The 19,510-nt window shown below is 44.0% G+C and overlaps 2 protein-coding genes across 5 annotated transcripts; both read left to right on the forward strand.

Annotated features, from left to right (window-relative positions):
* The first annotated feature begins 4,035 nt into the window (after positions 1-4,035).
* On the forward strand, positions 4,036-13,206 carry HFE (homeostatic iron regulator). 4 transcript variants are annotated; one of them, XM_060023442.1, is made up of 6 exons: positions 4,036-4,320; positions 7,741-8,004; positions 8,189-8,488; positions 9,330-9,605; positions 9,738-9,851; positions 10,810-13,206. In XM_060023442.1, the coding sequence occupies exons 1-6, from the start codon at positions 4,245-4,247 to the stop codon at positions 10,848-10,850; spliced, it is 1,071 nt and encodes a 356-aa protein (XP_059879425.1). In that variant the 5' UTR covers positions 4,036-4,244; the 3' UTR covers positions 10,851-13,206. The 4 variants fall into 4 exon arrangements, with proteins under 4 accessions (XP_059879425.1, XP_059879427.1, XP_059879426.1 ...); XM_060023444.1 differs by having other exon boundaries at positions 9,330-9,562; XM_060023443.1 differs by having other exon boundaries at positions 9,372-9,605.
* A 5,202-nt stretch (positions 13,207-18,408) lies between these two features.
* Positions 18,409-18,804, forward strand: LOC132432753 (histone H4). Its single transcript, XM_060023504.1, has one exon. The coding sequence runs from the start codon at positions 18,418-18,420 to the stop codon at positions 18,727-18,729; it is 312 nt and encodes a 103-aa protein (XP_059879487.1). The 5' UTR covers positions 18,409-18,417; the 3' UTR covers positions 18,730-18,804.
* The last annotated feature ends 706 nt before the right edge of the window (positions 18,805-19,510 follow it).

Consider the following 19,510-nt stretch of genomic DNA (forward strand, 5'->3'; position numbering starts at 1 on the left):
CAGGTTGCTATGAGAATTAATGAGTTAATGTTTATGTAGTTCTAAGAATAGTACCTGCCATGTTGTAAGTACAAATTTTTATATACATATTTTAAAAATTATTTTAAAAGTTATACATACATTCTTATAAACACAACACCATTCTGTAATTGTTGGTTTAAGAGTGTCAATAATACTAATAAAGATAACAGTTAACTGAACACTTTCTATGCACCAGGCATTATATGCACTATGTTCATTCTGTCTTCACCACCATCCTATGACTACCATCACAAGCATTAGTACTTCACCAATAAGGAAATGAGATTGAGAATTCAGATTTCTCCTAGGAGAGCCCTGCAGACTGATTACAATTCATGTACCCTGAACACACACACACACACGCGCGCACACACACACACACACACACACACACACATATCAACTGAACTAAAGTCAAAGACCTTTGTTTTTCTATTATAAAATTAAAATACTCCCATAACTATTAATTACTTACTAGTCTGTTTAATGAGTTGTAGGCAGAAAGTGTTTTCACCCCTGCAAACAATTCTGCACGAATATCACACCCTTCCGGCAGAATCAAAGGTGTTTACAACACATCTTGCTGTCTGTTCTGATGGACACTAGATGGCGAGCCCAACCAACCTAAGCTCATTTTGGCGGCTGGCATGTTCCAGGCTCTCCAGGCCCTTATGTAATTTTTAACCTTTAGTTATAATTTAACACTTTTCTGTTTCTTTTGGTGAACAGAAATTTTTATTCCCGTTTGACAGATGGTGATCCTGACACCACTGTGAAGCCCTGAGAGTTCAGCAAGTCTATAGGCAGGCAAGAGCAAGGGAGGAACAGATTAAGTGGCTTGGACTGACAGTTGGCTAAGTAGTCCAGAAATATCATGCTGGATAATTATTTCATTCCACAAAAAATTAACCTGCACCTTCGATAATCCCCTCTGGGTTTAGGGAATAAGGAAGCAAATAAGACAGGCTCTACCCTTATGGTGGAATTTGGAGGATGGGGACCTAGAAAAAGATATGGAATAATGGCTGTGGAAAAGGTCGGAGTGGACATGAAAAGGAGGAAACGGTCGACTTTCCCCAGGCGTGGAGGTTAGCCATAGTCTTACAAAGGCAACTTTTAAAATACTAAATTATTTTTCTTTCCTTTCTTAAAGTAAAAATGACCACAGTGAGGAGGAAGATGACAGAAGAAAACACTATTGTGCAAGGTAACAACACTGGTACTATCTTGGTTAAGGTATATCAATTATGACAATGGTGATAGTAATAGCAAATTTATTACACACTATGTGCTAGTAAGGATAAAAAGATTTAAAGGGTTTGTGACTTTGCAATGTGCCTAAGGTCAACCCAGCACCTTCATTGTAACACACACGCTCCAAACAAAGCCTCAAGAAGTAGACTGCACTGAAGTGCAGGTTGTGTAAAAGTCCAATTAACAATTTAATAAATGGGTTTGTTTTGGCTTCAACCCTTCCCTGCCCAAAGGCATTTACAACGTAGGATGTCGTTGGCACCAATAGGCACTAGATGGCGCTCCAAATTAACACTGTTCTTGTGGCCAGGCTAAGTCATCAATCATTAACTCTGGGTTGACATATTACCCAGAAGATTTCAAAACTCATTCATATATAGTCTTTTGATGGACAGAAATGATAATTACCTACAGTTGACAGTGACAGTATTGAGAAGCTGTGAGACTGGAGTAAAGGCCCAGAGCAGTCAAGTACCAAGCTGGCTACCGGGACCTTTGGAGTCAATAATCTTTATAAAGAGAAATAAATTGTCAAATGGACAAGAAACCCATGGTTGATTCATTCACCTCCTCAAGCAATTCATAAGGAGGAGAAGCACAGATAACTAACCTCGAAGTGCACACAGTTTAGAGTAAGGGGAAAAGGCATGGAAAGAGAATGGACAGAAATGTTTTACATCTGGCAGTATAGTGTGGAGTAGAGACTAAAGGAGAATATGGCCAATTTTACAAAATCATGGGGGTAGAAACAGTCTCGTGCAGAAGCCACTTCAACTGTGTCTTAAATGTGAGTAGCAAATTAGGCATAAGAGCCCCAAAGACCTAAAGAGACTGCATATGTTTTATCCTTTTAAATTATTATTATTTTGATAGTGAGATAACCACAATACAGTCTGTAAGAGGATGCTGACCTATCACCTGGTAGGGAGCAGCATCCTCAGATAAAAAATATCATTGATAATATTAGTATGATATTAGAATATGTACTACTAATAAACATGGTTTAGCCTTGTTTATTTGCCAGGCACTTGTTGAAGGCTTCATTTATCCATTTTTATTCTTTTTCACTTAATTCTAAAAATCATTTTATGAAGTAGCTGTTATTATCACCTCTTTACAAATGAGAAAGTGGAGACGGAGAGTTTCAGTGGCTTTGCAGTATAACTTTCCCTTGAAGATTGATTATAATTCATGTGCCTTTAAAGCACACGTATATACTCATCAGAAATGAGATACAATAGGGTAGTTTACAAAAGCTCTGATTATACTAAAGTGAGCAAGAGTAGACTTTGCTGTTCTTCTCATCGGTAATGAAAAATACATATACGACAGTTTTCATTAGAAGATATTAAATATCGAGGACGTTTTCTCCCTTAAAATTTCTAAGGCTTTTGGAAGAGCTGAAAGATAACAGTTGACAAAAATAGTCATCGCAATGGTCCCAAACTCTTCCCAAATGAAAGAGACATTTATACCATGGTATCTCGTTAGTTCTGATGGCACTCTAAACAAAAACGTACAACATACAGTTTATTCCTAACCTGCCAGTCTGTAATTATTACCTTCTAGGGGTGTCCATATCTGTTAACAGCTGCAAGAGGTCATTCACATAGAGTATCTCATTTGGTGATCAGAAATTATTATCCCCATTTCACAGATGAGCAAACCGAGGTTCAGAGAAACTGGAGTAAGGCCATAGTACCGTTAAATCTTTCCCTTTTTGTAGCTCTTTGGAGCTCTCCTCTGCTTGCTAGATCGTATGCTGCCTGACTCATGAATCATTCAATAAAACCAATTCAATCTTTAAAATTTACTTTGCTGAATTATGTTTTTTAGCAGCAGCTTAGTGACTGAGTAAGGGGAGAGGGAGGGAGGATGGTGGAATTTGGAAATGATGACTAAACGGTACTAAAATGTTTCATTGTGGAGGGGATGACAAATGTTCTAAAATTGATTGTGGTATAGTTGCTCACCTTTGTGAATATTCTAAAGCCGTGGAATTTTATACTTTAAATGGATGAATTGTATGTACGTGAATCATATCTCCATAAAGCTGTTACCAAGAAAAAAAAACTAATTGTACAATCAACGCCCATGTGCTCATCAGCAACAGTCAACATTTTCCCCACCCGATTTCATATCCCCACACAGTTAAGAGGCCTTCATTTCCAACTCTGATTTTTTCTGAGATGGCCAAAATTTGCATACATGCTTTAAAAGGTATCACTTATTATATTTATTAGGCACTTAAAGGTTTCAGGAAAATCACGCACTAATATCCTTTTGAAATTTCTCAGAGAGTAGTTCTCAAACTTTGTTGTGTGTGTTGGGGGGAAGAGGGGTATTTAAAATCCCGTTGCTCTGGTGGCACCATACAGCAATTAAATCAGAGTGTCTGGGGGCTATAGCAGGGCATCAAGAGGTTTAACGATTCTCCGGGTGATTCCAATGTGCAGTAGTCTGTGAAATATAATTTAACTACATAAATTATGAAAGATGTTTTGGTAGATAGGATCTAATCTGTTACTCTTATGATTTAACTAATTCTGATCAAAGAATAAAATAAAATTTTTATGCAAAAACATCAGGATTGGAAAGTTGAACTTAAAATTTTTCAAAATGTATAATTAAATTTTCAAGTTATTCAATATTTAAATATTTAGATCAGAAAATCGTTAAAGATACTTTCCCCAGTCAGCAACATCCTCCCTGGGTTTAAAAACCAGAAGGACAGCTGGGTCACCGAGTGTTTCCCAAGCAGGTACTCAGGATTGCAGGAGAGCTCAAGTGCAGGAGACCCATTTCTTTTCGCCAGTGGCCCCGGAAAAGGATCCCACTGGCCAGGAAGTTTCATCTGGGATCCCCGGAGCCTCGGCAATGGCTCCAGGGTGACTTCTTGGGCCACCCCCGTTCCCCCGCGCTACCCAAGCGGCTGAAAAGCGCCAGGACGGACGGTCGGAGCCGGCGAAATGGGCCCGCGAGCCCGGCCGGCGCTTCTCCTCCTGATTCTCCTGCGGACGGTGGCCACGCAGGGGCGACCGCCGCGTGAGTCCGGGGGCCGCAGGCCAGAGAGGGGAGCGGGGGGTGGGGGGAGGAAAAATCGAAACTAGCTTTTCTTAACGATTGGGAGTTCGCTAAGCTCGGAACGACTGCTCAGTCCTGTGCGCGGTCCCCTCCCCCAACTTTCCCCGGAGGGGACGTGGGTCACTGGGGTGCAGATGGGGTTACGGGGCCTCTGGCCCCAAGACCTCCACGCCCACCCCCGGCCCGCTCGCTGTCCCTGCTGCTATGGAGTTACACTCGGAAGCACCCACTCCCTCCTCCGAGCGTGACGTTTCTAGGTATAAACCTTTTCTCATCGAGGCCAAGCTCTCGGATTAGGGGTCCTTGGACTCGGATCTCGGTATTCTTGTTTCTACTGGTGGTTGTGTCGTTTTACCCCCGATCATCCCCAAACAGGAAGTTCTTTTCACCAAGGGCGACCTCGGCCGGAGCGCCCCCTCGGTGTTTCCTTTCCCGGGCGCTCTAAGGGTTGGGAGACTTTGGGACGAGCGAACGCACGGCGGACCCAGCTGGGTTTCCATTTCAGAACCACTGGCGCTGGGGGTGGGAGGTTCTTGACAGAGGTCAGCCTAGGGACTGACTGACTCTTGGTGATTGTTCTTTTGCCTGGAAAAATAACATATCTGCTGTTTTTGAACTTTTGAACTGAATCGCACAGTTCTTTTCAGCCCGGAGTTGTTGATTTGCAGTGTTAATAGTATTGTATAATTAACCGGCCTTTACTAAAGGATGCCAAAGGGATGGTAATTAACATGTAAGTAATGACCTCAGTTTTAAATCGCCTTCAGATCTGTGATCCTGTTTGACTCTACTATGCATTTGGGAGGTAGGAGCTATTAGTATGTTGATTTTACTCGTGGTTAACGACCTCAGGTTAAATCCTTTCCCCAGGTTACAAAGAATTCAGGCAATCTGGTTTTCTGACACTAAATGAAGTACCACTGGTTCTAATCTTAGCTGACAGTGTTCGCCCTTACTGTTGTCTGGCACAGCTCTGGACGCTTCATACTTCGTCATGTAGCCTCAGAACCACACTTGGAGGGTAGCTAGTATGTGTATCCATACTTTATAGATGACGAGAATGAGATAAGACTTGCTCACAGGTGGTGACTTTGTTCAATGTTACTCAGGGCTTTTGAGGCAGAGCCCGTGTCTCCACTTCATAGCTGCGATCCTTAAAAGTCACACTGCATTAGAGGTTGAATCATAACATTTGTTGGACACAAGTCTTCACTGTTCACAAGTATTGAAGGAACACCACCCATGTGTTACGCTGTTCTAGACCCAGGAGAGAGCAGGGAGCCTAGTCCTCCCGTGCTTTGTATTCAAGTAGACGGGGATGACAATACACAAAAGGATAGAGAGCATCAGGTAATGGGTGCCCTGAAGGCGTGTGAAGCACAGAGATCAGGGCAGGCCACTCTCCCTGGCTGGGTTTGAACAGATACCTGAAGGAAATAGAGGTGATGCTGCCTGGGAGTAGCGCTTCCCGGACAGGCTGGGGAGACATGGCAAGGATTTGCAACCTCAGCACTACCGATGTTTTTTTGTTGTGGGGACTGTCGTGTGCATTGTAGTATGTTTAGCAGCATCCCTGTCCTTTACTCACTGGATGTTAGTACACTCTCCAGTTGTGACAACAGAAAATGTGCCCAGACATTGCCAAATGTCCCTTAAGAGACGAAATGTCCTGGTTGAAGAAAGAGCAAGGGCACCGCTGCAGCAGGAGCGCAGGGGCCGGAGGCCTAGAATAGGCAATGGGCTCAGCAGAGGAGCCGCGGGCGAGTCTCCTGGGGCCTCACAGGCTACAGTGTGGATTCCAGCCCAGCAGTGATGTGATCAAGCACAGCTGTTGAAAAGATTGCTCCAGCTGCTCCGTGGAACGCATAGTGAAGGGCAAGCAGACAGGCAGGAGTTGATGGACTGGGCCGGTGGAAGCAGAAGTGGTGGCGAGAAACGGTTGTATTCTGGATCTATTTTGAAGGAAGTTGCTGAGGGATCTATGAAGGATCACATGACAGACAAAGTCGAAGGTGCCTCTGTTATTGTTTTATTTTATTTTTATTTTATCGGCCTGAGCAACAGGGGGATAGGTGATGCCATTTCTGAGATGGTGAAGGTGGAAGAAAGAGCAGTTTGGGGGAAACCAGGAGCCTGGTTTTGGACTTGTTCAAGTTTGAGATTCCAGTGAGTCATCCAACTGGTGGTATCACGTAGGCAGTTGGAGTGTAAGAGTCTAGAGTTCACGGCCAGAGACAAAAATCTAGAAGTCAGCATTTAGTCACCCAACAAGTGTGTATTAAGCACGTACTACATGCCAGACACTGTTCTAGGCATTGCGGATACATCCCTGAACTCCCTCATTCTAGAATTGAGGGGAGGTGTAAGGAAGCTCTCACCTGCCCAGAAGTCTGTCCTCTTGGGCTTACTGGAGTTTTTCTATATTTGCATTTGATTGGGAACAGTTTTGCTGCTGAAAAGCTGCGCTGAGCTGTTTATCAGCACATCTTCCAGCATTTGACAGCAAACATTTACAGGCAGACCTCAGAGATATTGTGGGTTCGGTTTCAGACCACCACAATAAAGGGAATGTCACAGTAAAGCTACTCACATGAAGTTTTTGGTTTCCCAGTACATATTCAAATTATGTTTACTACACTGTATTCTACTAAGTGTGCAATAGCATTGTCTTAAAAAAACAACATACATACCTTAATTTAAAAGTACTTTATTGCTGAGAAACGTTAACCATCATGTGAGCCTTCAGAGAGGCAAAATCTTTTTATAACAGTAACATCAAAGATCACTGATCACAGATCACCATAACAAATATAATAATAATGAAAAAGCTGGAAATCTTGCGAGAATTACCAAAATGTGACGCAGAGACATAAAGTGAGCAAAGGCTGTTGGAAAAGTGGTGCTGATAGACTTGCTTGACACGGGGTTGCCACAAACCTTCAATTTGTAAAAAACACATTAGCTGCAAAGTGCAGTAAAACGAAGTCTGTCTGTACACTGTAAAGCATTTAGAGATGGAAGTAGTGAAAAAAAACAATAACTCCTCTGGACTTGGATCTAATTGGCTCTGAGCACTAACTCTCGAGCTCAACTGCCCTGGCTAGGCACACCTCGGGATTTTCTAGAGTCTGTTGGATCCAAGGGAGGCTGCTGTAACTGTGACTACTGGGGCAGAGGCTGCGGCCTGCGATGGGGTGGAAGGCACACGTGGCAGAGGGGCACAAGGGGAGAGCAGACGGGAGGGGCACGCGGAGGGAAGGCAGGCACCGCGTGTCACTTTCACGGGGTGGGACCAGACACAGCTGGTACCAGTTGATTCAGAAGGCCTGCCTCCCAGTTCCCCAGGCAGCTCACAGAGAAGGCCTGTCGCCCTCTCCCCAGGGTCACACTCCCTGCGCTTCCTCTTCATGGGTGCCTCCGAGCCAGACCTTGGGCTGCCCCTGTTTGAGGCCTTGGGCTACGTGGACGACCAGCTGTTCGTGTCCTACGATCACGAGAGTCGCCGTGCAGAGCCTCGTGCCCCGTGGCTCTGGGGCAGGGCCACCAGCCAGCTGTGGCTGCAGCTGAGCCAGAGCCTGAAAGGCTGGGATCACATGTTCATCGTGGATTTCTGGACCATCATGGACAACCACAACCAGAGCAAGGGTATGTGGCGAGCACGCCTCGCCTTCCCGAGGTGGGCGGAGTGTGTGCCCGCCTCAGGGATGCATCTTGAGGGAGACGACTGGCTATTTGAGATCGGGGGACAGGGAAGAGGGCAGGAGTTTGATTCCTGAGGTCACTGGGTCCCCGTAATGGCGAAAACAGGGGCCTGCTCCTTTGGTTTCAGTAACGAAGCTGGGAGTGCTGCCAGAGTCCCACACCCTGCAGGTGATCCTGGGCTGTGAAGTGCAAGAGGACAACAGCACCAGAGGGTTCTGGAAGTACGGGTACGATGGGCAGGACCATCTTGAATTCCGTCCTGAGACGCTGGATTGGAGAGCAGCAGAGCCCAGGGCTCGGACTACCAAGCTGGAGTGGGAAGTGAACAAGATTCGGGCCAAGCAGAACAGGGCCTACCTCGAGAGGGGCTGCCCTGAGCAGCTGCAGCGCTTGCTGGAGCTGGGGAGAGGGGCCCTGGACCGGCAAGGTATGGCGGGAGCACCCTCTGCCCCTCTCTTGACGGACGGACAGGAGGGGGATGCAGGGCATGGGATCCCTGGCTGGGTTTTCAGAGATGGTCCAGGTTGTGTAACTCTCTGCGAAGGTAACGAGGTCTGAGTTTTCCACCCTGAGGTCTCCAGCTCTGAGGTCTCCACCTTACAATTGAGATGTATCATCCAGCCATGAGTCATGGTTTTCATTTTTTTTCCATGCACGTAGCTAAAGAGGAAGTAACTGTGATTTTTCTCTTGATTTAACCAAGAACGCTATGTATATTTATAACTCTTAGGAATTCAGAGATGCCACTTATCACATGAATACCAAGACAAGAAATGAATACCAAGGAGGCAACCGGTCAGAGTAGCAGAATCTTGGAGGGTAAAGGTTACGTTCACAGAACATGGTAGTAGTCACATAGGCTGCCTATCTTACAAGGCCCCTTTTTACAAGAATAATTATTGGGTTGAACCAGGTGAAATTACCAGTAGTACATATTCAATCACTTCTGAGCCTCATAGGGGCAATTTCATCTGATTCAACTTAATATCTTAACAAAGAACATAAGACATGGGCAACAAGTATGCATATTTACATGTGGGACTGGAGAACAGGCTCATATGACTGTGACTATTCTCTATGTGACACCACATCAGAACCCAATCTTGGAACATGTGTTGGGGCACAAAATGGTGTGTCTCTCCTACAACTTGCTCTGTCTGCACAGGGAAACTCCTTCCTCCAACCCATAGAGAAAGTGAAGTGAAAGTTCTGGTCTTCCTGGCATGGGTAGGAATCCCCCCTCCAGATCCTCCCTCCTTCCTGTTCAGCACTTCCTTTGGTGAAAGTGACTCATCACGTGGCCTCTGCAGTGACCACTCTACGGTGTCAGGCTCTGAACTTCTACCCCCAGGACATCACCATGAGGTGGTTGAAGGACAGGCAGCCACTGGATGCCAAGGACGTTGAGCCTGAGGACGTGCTGCCCAACGGGGATGGAACCTACCAGGGCTGGGTGGCTTTGGCTGTGCTCCCTGGGGAAGAGCAGAGATACAGCTGCCAGGTGCAGCACCCAGGCCTGGATCAGCCCCTCACTGCCACCTGGGGTATGGATGAGAGCCAGGGGCTGAGAAAACCTGGTGTGGGTGGGATGGGAGTGGTCAACAGGGCAGTGAGGGGAGGGTTGGCTCTGGGATGGGGCAGTGATCATGGGCTTTCACTTGCTTTTGCTATTTTAGAGCCCTCGCTGTCTGGCACCCTGGTCACTGGAATCATCAGTGGAATTGCTGTCTGTATCATCCTCTTCCTTATTGGAATATTGTTCAGAATCTTGAGGAGAAGGCAGGCTTCCAGTGAGTAGGAAGAAGGAGGAAGCCTCTTAGCATCTCTGCCCTCAGGACACACTAACCCTCCTGCAGGAAGTGGGGCAGGGGGAGGGCAAAGGGGAGCTGGCATCCACGAGAAGCCTTCTCATCTGTCTTTCTCTGGGAGCCCTGGCATCTCCCTGGGAGCAGGAATTAACAATTTCCCTCAGAATGAAAGCTCCTAATTCAACAGACATCTTTTGAATGCCTGTTATTTTGCAAGGTGCTGTTTTAAGTAGTGCGGGTGCTTTGAGGTTAAGTCATCTTTGCTATCTCAGAACCCAGGTCTAGTAAGGAATGAAATCCATGACAGGTAAATGCAGTTAAAGACCCCCAGAGATCCTAAGGCAGATATGAAGCACATGCTCCGGGGTGTCAAGGGAAGGGATGACCACGTTCATCTGGGGATCAAGAAAGGCTTCTGGATCTTGAAGAAGTAGGATTTCTTTAGGTGAGGTTGAGGACTAGGGGAGGTCAATGCAGATGTAGCAACTGTGCAAGTGGGAGAGTGTGAGGCATGCTGGGAGGTGAGAAATTATTATCAGTTGGACCCTTGACTTTACGTACTTTTCAGTCTGCGTTTCTACTCCCTGAACATTGGTGGTGCAGGGGAAAGAGGGGCAGACAGAAGCCAACTCCTGTAGAGCCCTGGGGGCCTTTGGGATGTTATGTTATGAGCACTGGAGGGGCAGCGATCAATGCAGGGACTTAAATAAGGAAGGAGGAACCCAGTCTCCTCATGGAGTGAGTTGTTAGGAGGTGAGATGGGAGACAAGGAGACCAGTTAGGAAGCTATTCAGCAACTCCAGATGAGAAATAATGGTGCCTGAAATCCAGGAGTTCCTTGGGAAGGGGGTGACAAGAGTTGACATGCGTGGCCGGGGAGGGGAGGAGGCAAGAGGATCGTAGGTCTGTGATGCCTCTTTCCTGGATCTTGTCTTTACAGGAGGAGCCGCAGGGGACTATGTCTTAGCCGAATGTGAATGAAGTGCAGCCTGCAGACTCCTTGTGGGGAAAGAGAGGGTGCACTTGAGGCGTTCTTCATGTTTCCGGACAGCTGGACCTAAGAAATAGAAACTGTCTCAGGAACTCTCTGCTCTTAGCCTTCCCCGTTCACTGTCCAAAAGTTCCCCATCTAGGTTTCTGAGTTCCTGCTTCTTGAAGGGCCCTAGTTGTGACCTCTCCCCGAGAACTGGCTCTCCTGAATCCCAAGCTGCGTGTAGAGCCTGCCTCCATTTCCTGCATCACCTCAGACTCCATACACCTACGTCATCTCATCTCCTAACGGTGGAATGAGTCTCCTTAAATTTGGGGGGACCTGTGATTCCTTTAAACATCTGAGAATAGCTTTGAACCTTCTCCTCGGGACATACACTCTAATACCCCTACCAGCATTTGACACACGCATCCAGGCGTTTCCTGGACCCACTCAAGTTTCCTTTTAACCCTCTCTCTATTATACAAGAACTCACCTGTTTCCAAGCCCCGTGGTCTCTTCCATCAGAGGGAGACCTGGACAGTTGTACAGTGTGAAGGTTGTGCACTGCACAACCCGAGGAGGCACCTTTCCCAGAAAAGGCATCATGGATGTCTGTGCGTTTTATGATAGTCTTCCCGAAAATGGGTGGGAAGTGTCTTGAGGAGGGAATGTCTTTTTCTAATTTGCACATAGGTGCCATGTAGGTTTCCTTAGGTTAATGATACCCGCACTTACAATGCCAGACTTGAAGTAGCACAGGATTTGATCTCTGCTCACACCCTCTCCTTGTTCTGACAATGAAAATGATAATTAAGATGATGATGATAACGAAAAGGTGGCTGACACTTATTTATAAAGCTCTTCCTTGGTGCCAGACTTAGTTCTGAGTGCCTACTTACATACATTATCTCAATAGTCCTTTGATGTAAGTAACGTTATCCTCTTTTTTTTTTTTTAAGATGAAGAAAGTGAAATATAAAATAGAGTCTCACAGCTTACCAGGGACAGAGACGGGTCTCAAACTCAATCAATCTGGCTCTTTTTTTTTTTTTTACGGTACGCGGGCCTCTCACTCTTGTGGCCTCTCCCGTCGCGGAGCACGGGCTCCGGATGCGCAGGCTCCAGACTCGTAGGCTTAGCGGCCGTGGCGCACGGGCCCAGCCACTCTGCGGCATGTGGGATCTTCCCGGACCGGGTCACGAACCCGTGTCCCCTGCATCGGCAGGCGGACTCTCAACCACTGCGCCACCAGAGAAGCCCCAGCCTGGCTCTTTGATCCAGCCCTTGGCCCTGCATTCAGATGGTTAGATGCCTGGAGTAAATGGGGAAGGAAGGAGATGGCTGTGGAGATCGCTCTTCTCCTGTCTCATTGTCTGTATTCTCAGTGAGTTTGACCCAAATGAAGGGAAAAAACAGCAGAAAACAATATCAGCCATGTTTCCTTTCAAAGTCCCTGAGGGAAGAACCCTGGAATGTGACCCCTGTTGCCACCACTGGCCAGCTCTATCTGGCATCACTCATGGGACTGTGATTGGGGGTGTCAGTTAGTTACTGTGTTGGACCTCACAGTGTCCTGCTCCAATCAGGACCACCAGGGTGGAGGCGTTTCCCTTCAAAAACTGGAGCAACTTCTCTCATATTGAAGATGGAAAACTAGAAGCCACTGAGTGGCCTTGGTCAGCACCAAGATGCTGACCCCAGCATCTTCCTGGGGTCCGTGAGAGTCTGGTTCTCATCCCCACCCGTGCACATTCAAAAAAATTAACCAGGTCACTCAGGAATTAGTCGATTCTGGGAAAATAATTTGTCTGACCATATTCAAAAGGGTACTAATATATACACGCAGAAAACTTGTGTTTACTTTGTGCTGCCACGTGTATTTGGCAGCATAACTGTGAACAAGGCTTTCTGTCCTGGAGGGCAGCTGCCTCAGATCAAATACAGCTCGAAAGTTTGTTTGGTAGGTATTGAACTTGGGCAAAGAGATCTCAACTATTTTTTTAAACTTTTCTTTTTTTGCAGTTCCCAAAGTTAAGTGGATAAAAGTACATAGGATTTGTGCTTACTACAGAAAAGTTGAAAATGAATTAAATTGAAACTATTATTCCGTTAGCCAGTAATAAAGTCTATTAAAAATTTGCGTATTTCCTCTCACTATTATTGCTATATTAAAATATATAAAATTAGTAGATACATATATTTTAATAAATGCATAATTCATTGTGTTGTGTACCGCATGGCTTTCCTGATGTATTTGTCCATCTTATGTATAGACTTAATCGACTTAATCATGTTATTTTGGGGACATTTATACTGCTTCTAATTTTTTTAATGTTTTGTTTCATGAAATATTTTCATTAAACCATGGTATCTGAATTAATTGTTTTTCTTCACACTAGACACATTACCATCTAAGCTGTAACACATTGGTCATTTCACCTCCAAACCATGGTGGAAGCACACTGATAAATTCTTTCTCCTTAAACATCATCCTATACTCACAGCAGACTGCCAAAAAGCTTCCTGGCTCATACTAAGCTTCCTACCTCATTAAGGATATGTTACAATTAATTAGGCAACATTTGTCTTATATTGGTTTGTTTCTCACAGGCCAAAATTTCAAGAAACATTCTACTCTTCACAGTAATACACAATTATTAACAGTCGGCAACTGCGGCCTGCTCATTTTTTTTAATAACCGTAGTAATAAATCTCCATTTTCTTTCAGTGTTTCTTAGCTTAATTTTTCTAGCCTTGTTCATCAATTCTTAAGGTCAACTACATTTGAAAAGTCAGCTTTAAAAATCTGTACATTTAAAAATCTGTATCTTATTTTGCCTCTGGCAAAACCACTTACAAGAAAAAAAAAAAAAAAGAAAAACCACTTACAAGGGTGGTAGTAAGGAGAAGCGCGCCATCTTGTGGCCAAAAATGTCACAGTGGTCTTTCGACTATGGGGTGGGGGGAGGGGGTTCCTCAGGGGAAAAGAGTAAACAAGGGGTGGGGCGCTGGGGATCACTTTCGGAGAAAAGCCCCTGAAAATTTGAGAGCAAAGCTGAAACTATTCACCAGCTATTTGAATCTCTGGAATCGCAGGGCGCTGTTGAGCTACCTGAACTGGGAACAGAACAGAAGGAAAACGAACAAACCTGCTGATCTTTGAGGCAACCTGCCAGCAGTTGGTTAAGGCTGCTGGGCGGTACAGGCAAAACTTCGGCTTCAGTTATAATAATATAGTCTTAGAGTACCGTGTACTTGATACATTCTTCAGGTACACACACACACTTAAAAACAAAAGACCTTCTCTAAAATGCTGCAAGTTTCTTATAAGTTACACACTCTAATAATAACTAGAATTTTAAAATGCATGACTTTAATCATGGAAGATTTTCATATGCGTGGAGTGATATTTTTAATTTTGATTTCTTTCTGTGGACTTTGGGTCATCATATTTTCTTCTCCCTTTTGGAATCAGTGATTAACATGAAGAATATTAATACAATATTAAATCATTTCATGTGACAATTTGATTAAAAAGCCTGGGTTGCCTTGACATCCTGCGTGCATTTGTTACTTGGCCTGGCATGCATGCTGGTATCTCACATATGCTGATTCTGAGTAATTCTCTAAGGTGTTTACTCATGTGTGAGAGATACATATGATGTGTTTTAAGCAGATGCTTCTGTAGCTTCTATTTCTTGGCTGAATGAATTTTCATTCTCAGAAAAGTCTTCTTAGGCTTAAATATTTTCTAAAACTAATTTTTTTTTCAGCTAATAATTATCAAGTACTTACTAGATGCCAGGCCCTGCTCTAAATATTAATTTAATTCTTCAGAAGAATCCTGTGAGGTAGAAACTCTTGTTATACTGCTACCCTTATTTTGCTGTATGGAAACCAAGGCACAGAGAGGTTGGTTAACTTGCTGAAGGTTACACAGCTGGAAAATGATTGTATTGATTTTTTTCCCAGCTAGCCTGGCTCATCTTCATAGCCACTACACAATCCCTCTCTCTGAATCAAGAAAACGTGTGGTTGGCATTGTTCCATCTTTTTAGGATGCTCCTTTGAGTATCCATTCTGCTGCCTAGTGGCAGCACCTCTGATTATTTCCTGAGTGAGGAGAGAACCTGTTTTAACGTTTCAGAATATACTCTATAATTATTTCATAAATATTTGAAACATTTGGGAATTCTTTTTTCTGTTCACACACAAAATTCTAACTATCAAATTCACATTTTTATTAATTCTATTTATCATTCAGGGAGGTATTATGGGATAGGTAGCATTGAAGCGCCTGTGAATCATTTTTCACCAGATTTGCATAGAAAGTATTGTAAATAAAGTAATTAAGTAAAAAAAAAAATTCTGGCTTTTGACCCAAAGATTCTAAAATAGAATTTTGGAGCCTTCAGTGCATTTGTGTGTGGAGGGGGAGGTGAGGATAATACCAATATTTGCATAAACTTCAGTGAAAGTCTTGTCAGTTAACGTTACCCTATGAGTTGATGAAATATCCTGGATCTTATTCTGTAAACAGAGTGACCACAATGGCATTTTCATAAGATAGTCAGCAAGCAACTTGGATACTGCCAAAGGAGCTTCACTATGTGTGCAAGAAAGCACCTGTTTTAAACATGGATGTAACAGTTAATGATCTTTGCTTTGCGTACTTTTGTGTTCAGTTTTCACCATTAAAACAAATGCAAAATCCTTTCTTTGGGCTTTGTGTGTGTGATTAAGGAAGTATTCAATGGAACTTTGAGAATCAAATTTAACTACAAACATGTTTATAAAAAATTTGAAGCAAATGTTTAAGAAAGGATACTGTTAGAAATTCTCTTTCCAAATAACATTTTCTTCAGTAGGTCAAAATGTATTACGAATATTTAAGGGAGAAAACCCACACAAGGACAGCAGGCCTAGAAAGTGCAAGTGCCAAAAACTTTTAGTAAAAGAGTTTGAACTAAAGAGAAAAAGCAGGGAGTTCCCTGGTGGCCTAGTGGTCAGGATTCAGCACTTTCACTGCTGTGGCCCGGGTTCAATCCCTGGATGGGGAACTGAGATCGCGCAAGCTGCATGGCACAGCCAAAATTAAAAAATAAAATAAAATAAGGAGAAAAAGCAGGAACGTTTTCCTAGAAGGATAAGGAGAGGAAATGAGAAAAATATGGAGAGACACAGTATATGTATGTTATGGAAGCAAAAACATGCCAGTGGGAATGACAGTTTAATTCAGGAAAAATGAATAAGAAAATAGATCATACCAAAGTAAAGATTAGGTGGCTGAAAAAGAGAAATGCATTTAAGACTTAGATGGGAAGGAGATAAATCAGCCAGGGGTCAGAAGAGCTGTCTGCCCCAGACCAGGATTGGTGTCCCCAAATGCCCAGAGTAACTACTGTCATGTTATAAATCCCTGTCAGGCTAAGTGGGGCGAGATTGTACTTATGTATTTCTGCAACTATAATATTGCTCAAAAGTATTTCTACCCTGGGATTTCTTTTTCCTAAAGTACAACTGTACCCTGAAAAGTGTTGGTATATTCTGGTAGTTTTCAACCCTGGCTAAGTATCGGAATTGTCTTTTGAATACATATATATTCCATGGGATGATATGTGTACATATATTCCATATATATATATATATTCCTCAACGGTGATATTCTGATTGAGTTAGTTTGTGGAGAGTGGTTCTGGGCATTTTATATTTTTAGAAGACTTTTGTTTAACATCACAGTTTTATTTGTGTGAATATTTCATGTGTCCATTTAGCCACAACTTGTTTGCAGGGTTTTTATTTGAAGAGCCTCACTCACATGAATGGGGCTCTGTGAAGCCAGGTTCACTCTGAGAATGAGAGTTCTAGGGTGACCCACCCTTTCCCAAGCTACAGGACCAAGGAAAACCTGAACTCTTCCTAGAGTGGAAGAATCCATTTTTAATATAAATCTATAATTGTATACCTCTTAAATATTCCTGTTTTGACATTCATGATTTTTGAGTCCATGTCATTGAGAAAAAATTAGAAAAGAAGAAATTAGGAGAAGGGAATAAGAAAAAAAGAACCATGTCATACACATTATTTTAAATTTATTTTCATGAATTAAAAAGCATGTTGAGATTTCATGTTTACCTGTGAACGCTGACCTTGCACTTTTCCTCTGTAATGAATGGCATTTCTTCCTAGCTAAGTCTCTGCTTATAAGGTGCATGTTTGTGGTGGGAAAGGGTAGTGAAAGTCAGGAGCCTAAAAACACTCACTTTGGGGCAGAAGAATATAACCATCTAATTATTTCAGAAGTGATACAAACCATATGTCATCCAGAGCTTTCCTGCCCTCTCCTGGGTCTTTTGTCTCCATCTTTGGGCCTCTTCTCCCTTTTTACCTAAGTCTGAGGTTATTATATGAGGTCTCTCTCAGACCATAATCTCATTCTAAATCTCTCCAACAGACATTTATTTATTAACCAGGATGGGGGGGAGGGGTGTCTTTTTTTTTTTTTCAATTTAACTAGAGTGACTCTTACTGTGGAAATTTTTTAAAGTTGTCAGGAAGCCAGAGAAACTTTTTGATTTGAGAAATCCTTCTCTTCAAACCATATTCAGATCCAGTTCTGTTCTATTCGGCTTTTTTTAAAAAAAGAATGAAAACAAAAATGGGATTAACCTGTTCAAAACACCCATAATCTCATCATAGGCCTCCCAGGGGAGGGCCCTGTAGGCTTTGTAATGACCTTAATCAAGTATTAGCCCTATCTTACTATTAATCCTGGACTCTACAAAACAAACGTATGTTCTTGTCTCTAAAACTAGAGAAGGTTGAGAAAGGATTAATGAAAGAAGGAAAGGAGCTTTTAGGAAATGCAGGCCAATCAGGCGCAGGCCAGGAAGAGGGTCCAGAGGTAACTGATTACCCAAGCCTAGTTTTAAATTCCTTCTCTCACGTGCGTTTGCAGAAAAAGGAGTCACCCAGTACGTGTTTGAATTGAGGAAGAGAAGAAAAGGAAGAAGTTTTAATTTGCAGTCGTTTGTCTACCTTTTTGTCTTTCCAAACACAGGTCTTTTAGGACGAGAGCCTCTTCATGGCCAGGCTTATATTTCGCCCCATCAAAATGCGTCCTTTAAAACTGAAACATTAAAAGGACTGAAAGGGAAAGTCCCTTGACCTATAACTCTATCTTCCTTTACACATTATTTTTACCTTCCCCAAGGAACCATTATCTAACATTAGTTACCAAGTTACCAAAAGGAAATGTGGAGTGAAGCTCTTTGCTCCGTGTCCTTGAGCTGAATATACTCAACTTGCAAACGCGCACGGAAGAAAAATAGTGCAGGGCAAAAGAGAAACTAAAGCTCTTCAGCTGATTGAAGGCCACCTCACATTACGGCCCGCCAGACGAAGAGCTAGGTATTCCGACCAATCAAAACATTGAAATGTTAATAAGCCCCTCCTTGCCCCACCCCTTGATGACCTAATGTGGAAAAGCCACCAGGGCTCTCGTTTTCAATCAGGTCCGCAAGAATGCTATTTAAAGAGCAGTGCTAAGTTCAAAAAGTTACTGTGACAGCAGCCATGTCTGGTCGCGGAAAGGGTGGTAAGGGCCTCGGCAAAGGCGGCGCTAAGCGTCACCGCAAGGTCTTACGGGACAACATCCAGGGCATCACCAAGCCAGCTATTCGTCGCCTGGCTCGCCGTGGTGGTGTCAAGCGCATTTCTGGGCTAATTTACGAGGAGACTCGCGGGGTGTTGAAAGTGTTTTTGGAGAACGTGATTCGGGACGCTGTTACCTACACCGAGCACGCCAAGCGGAAGACTGTCACCGCCATGGACGTGGTTTACGCACTCAAACGCCAGGGCCGCACCCTTTACGGCTTCGGTGGTTGATCACGGCATCGGCCGAGACAGACTTCGACATCTTCTAAAAAAACCAAAAAGGCCCTTTTCAGGGCCGCCCACAAACTCGCTGAAGGGCTGTTGGACGTTGCGGAGGTGTGTGAAAGCCAAATGTCAGAGCTAATTTAACATGCGAAGTATGGTCGGAAGCTGCATTAACACGGCAGCTATGTAACTAAATACTTAGGGCCTTGCGCTTCACTAAGGTGTTAAACTTGGGTCTTTATGAAGAAAGTAGGCTTTCACAAACGGTGAAACGCGAAGTGATGTATAAGGTTGGACCCATGAGAGAAATGTGCCTATTTTATGCATCTGGAAATATTAGAACTGTCCTTAAGTGGACGGCTGGAGGCATCCATGGCACAAAAGTTCACAGTATCACCCACACAACAGAGAGCTATGCAAATGAAGGCTCTTTGGGGACAAGCTTTCATTGGCTGGTTCTCAGTGTGGCGAAGAAACCACTGTTTAATTGCGGAGGGTGGTGTTACAAGGCTGTTTTCCTATTGGCCAAAACAAGGGGTTTCATACCGGTACCCGGAACTTAAGGGAAAACCTTCATTGGTTAACTTTTTAATCCGATGCAATCCAGGCGCTAATGGGCCCGAGGAACAAAGGCGCAGAGTGGCCGAGCCGCTTCTACACAGGTTGGAGTAGTGCCGGGAGGTCGGCTGGCTTCTGGGCGGGATGAAGCCAGTTGTTCCTCCTTTCTCTTTGCGGTGATAGTCTGGGGTCAGTCCACTGCTGGACACAGAGAAGTAGCTCACTGCCT

Source organism: Delphinus delphis, chromosome 10 (assembly GCF_949987515.2).
Source record: "Delphinus delphis chromosome 10, mDelDel1.2, whole genome shotgun sequence".
Taxonomy (NCBI): domain Eukaryota; kingdom Metazoa; phylum Chordata; class Mammalia; order Artiodactyla; family Delphinidae; genus Delphinus; species Delphinus delphis.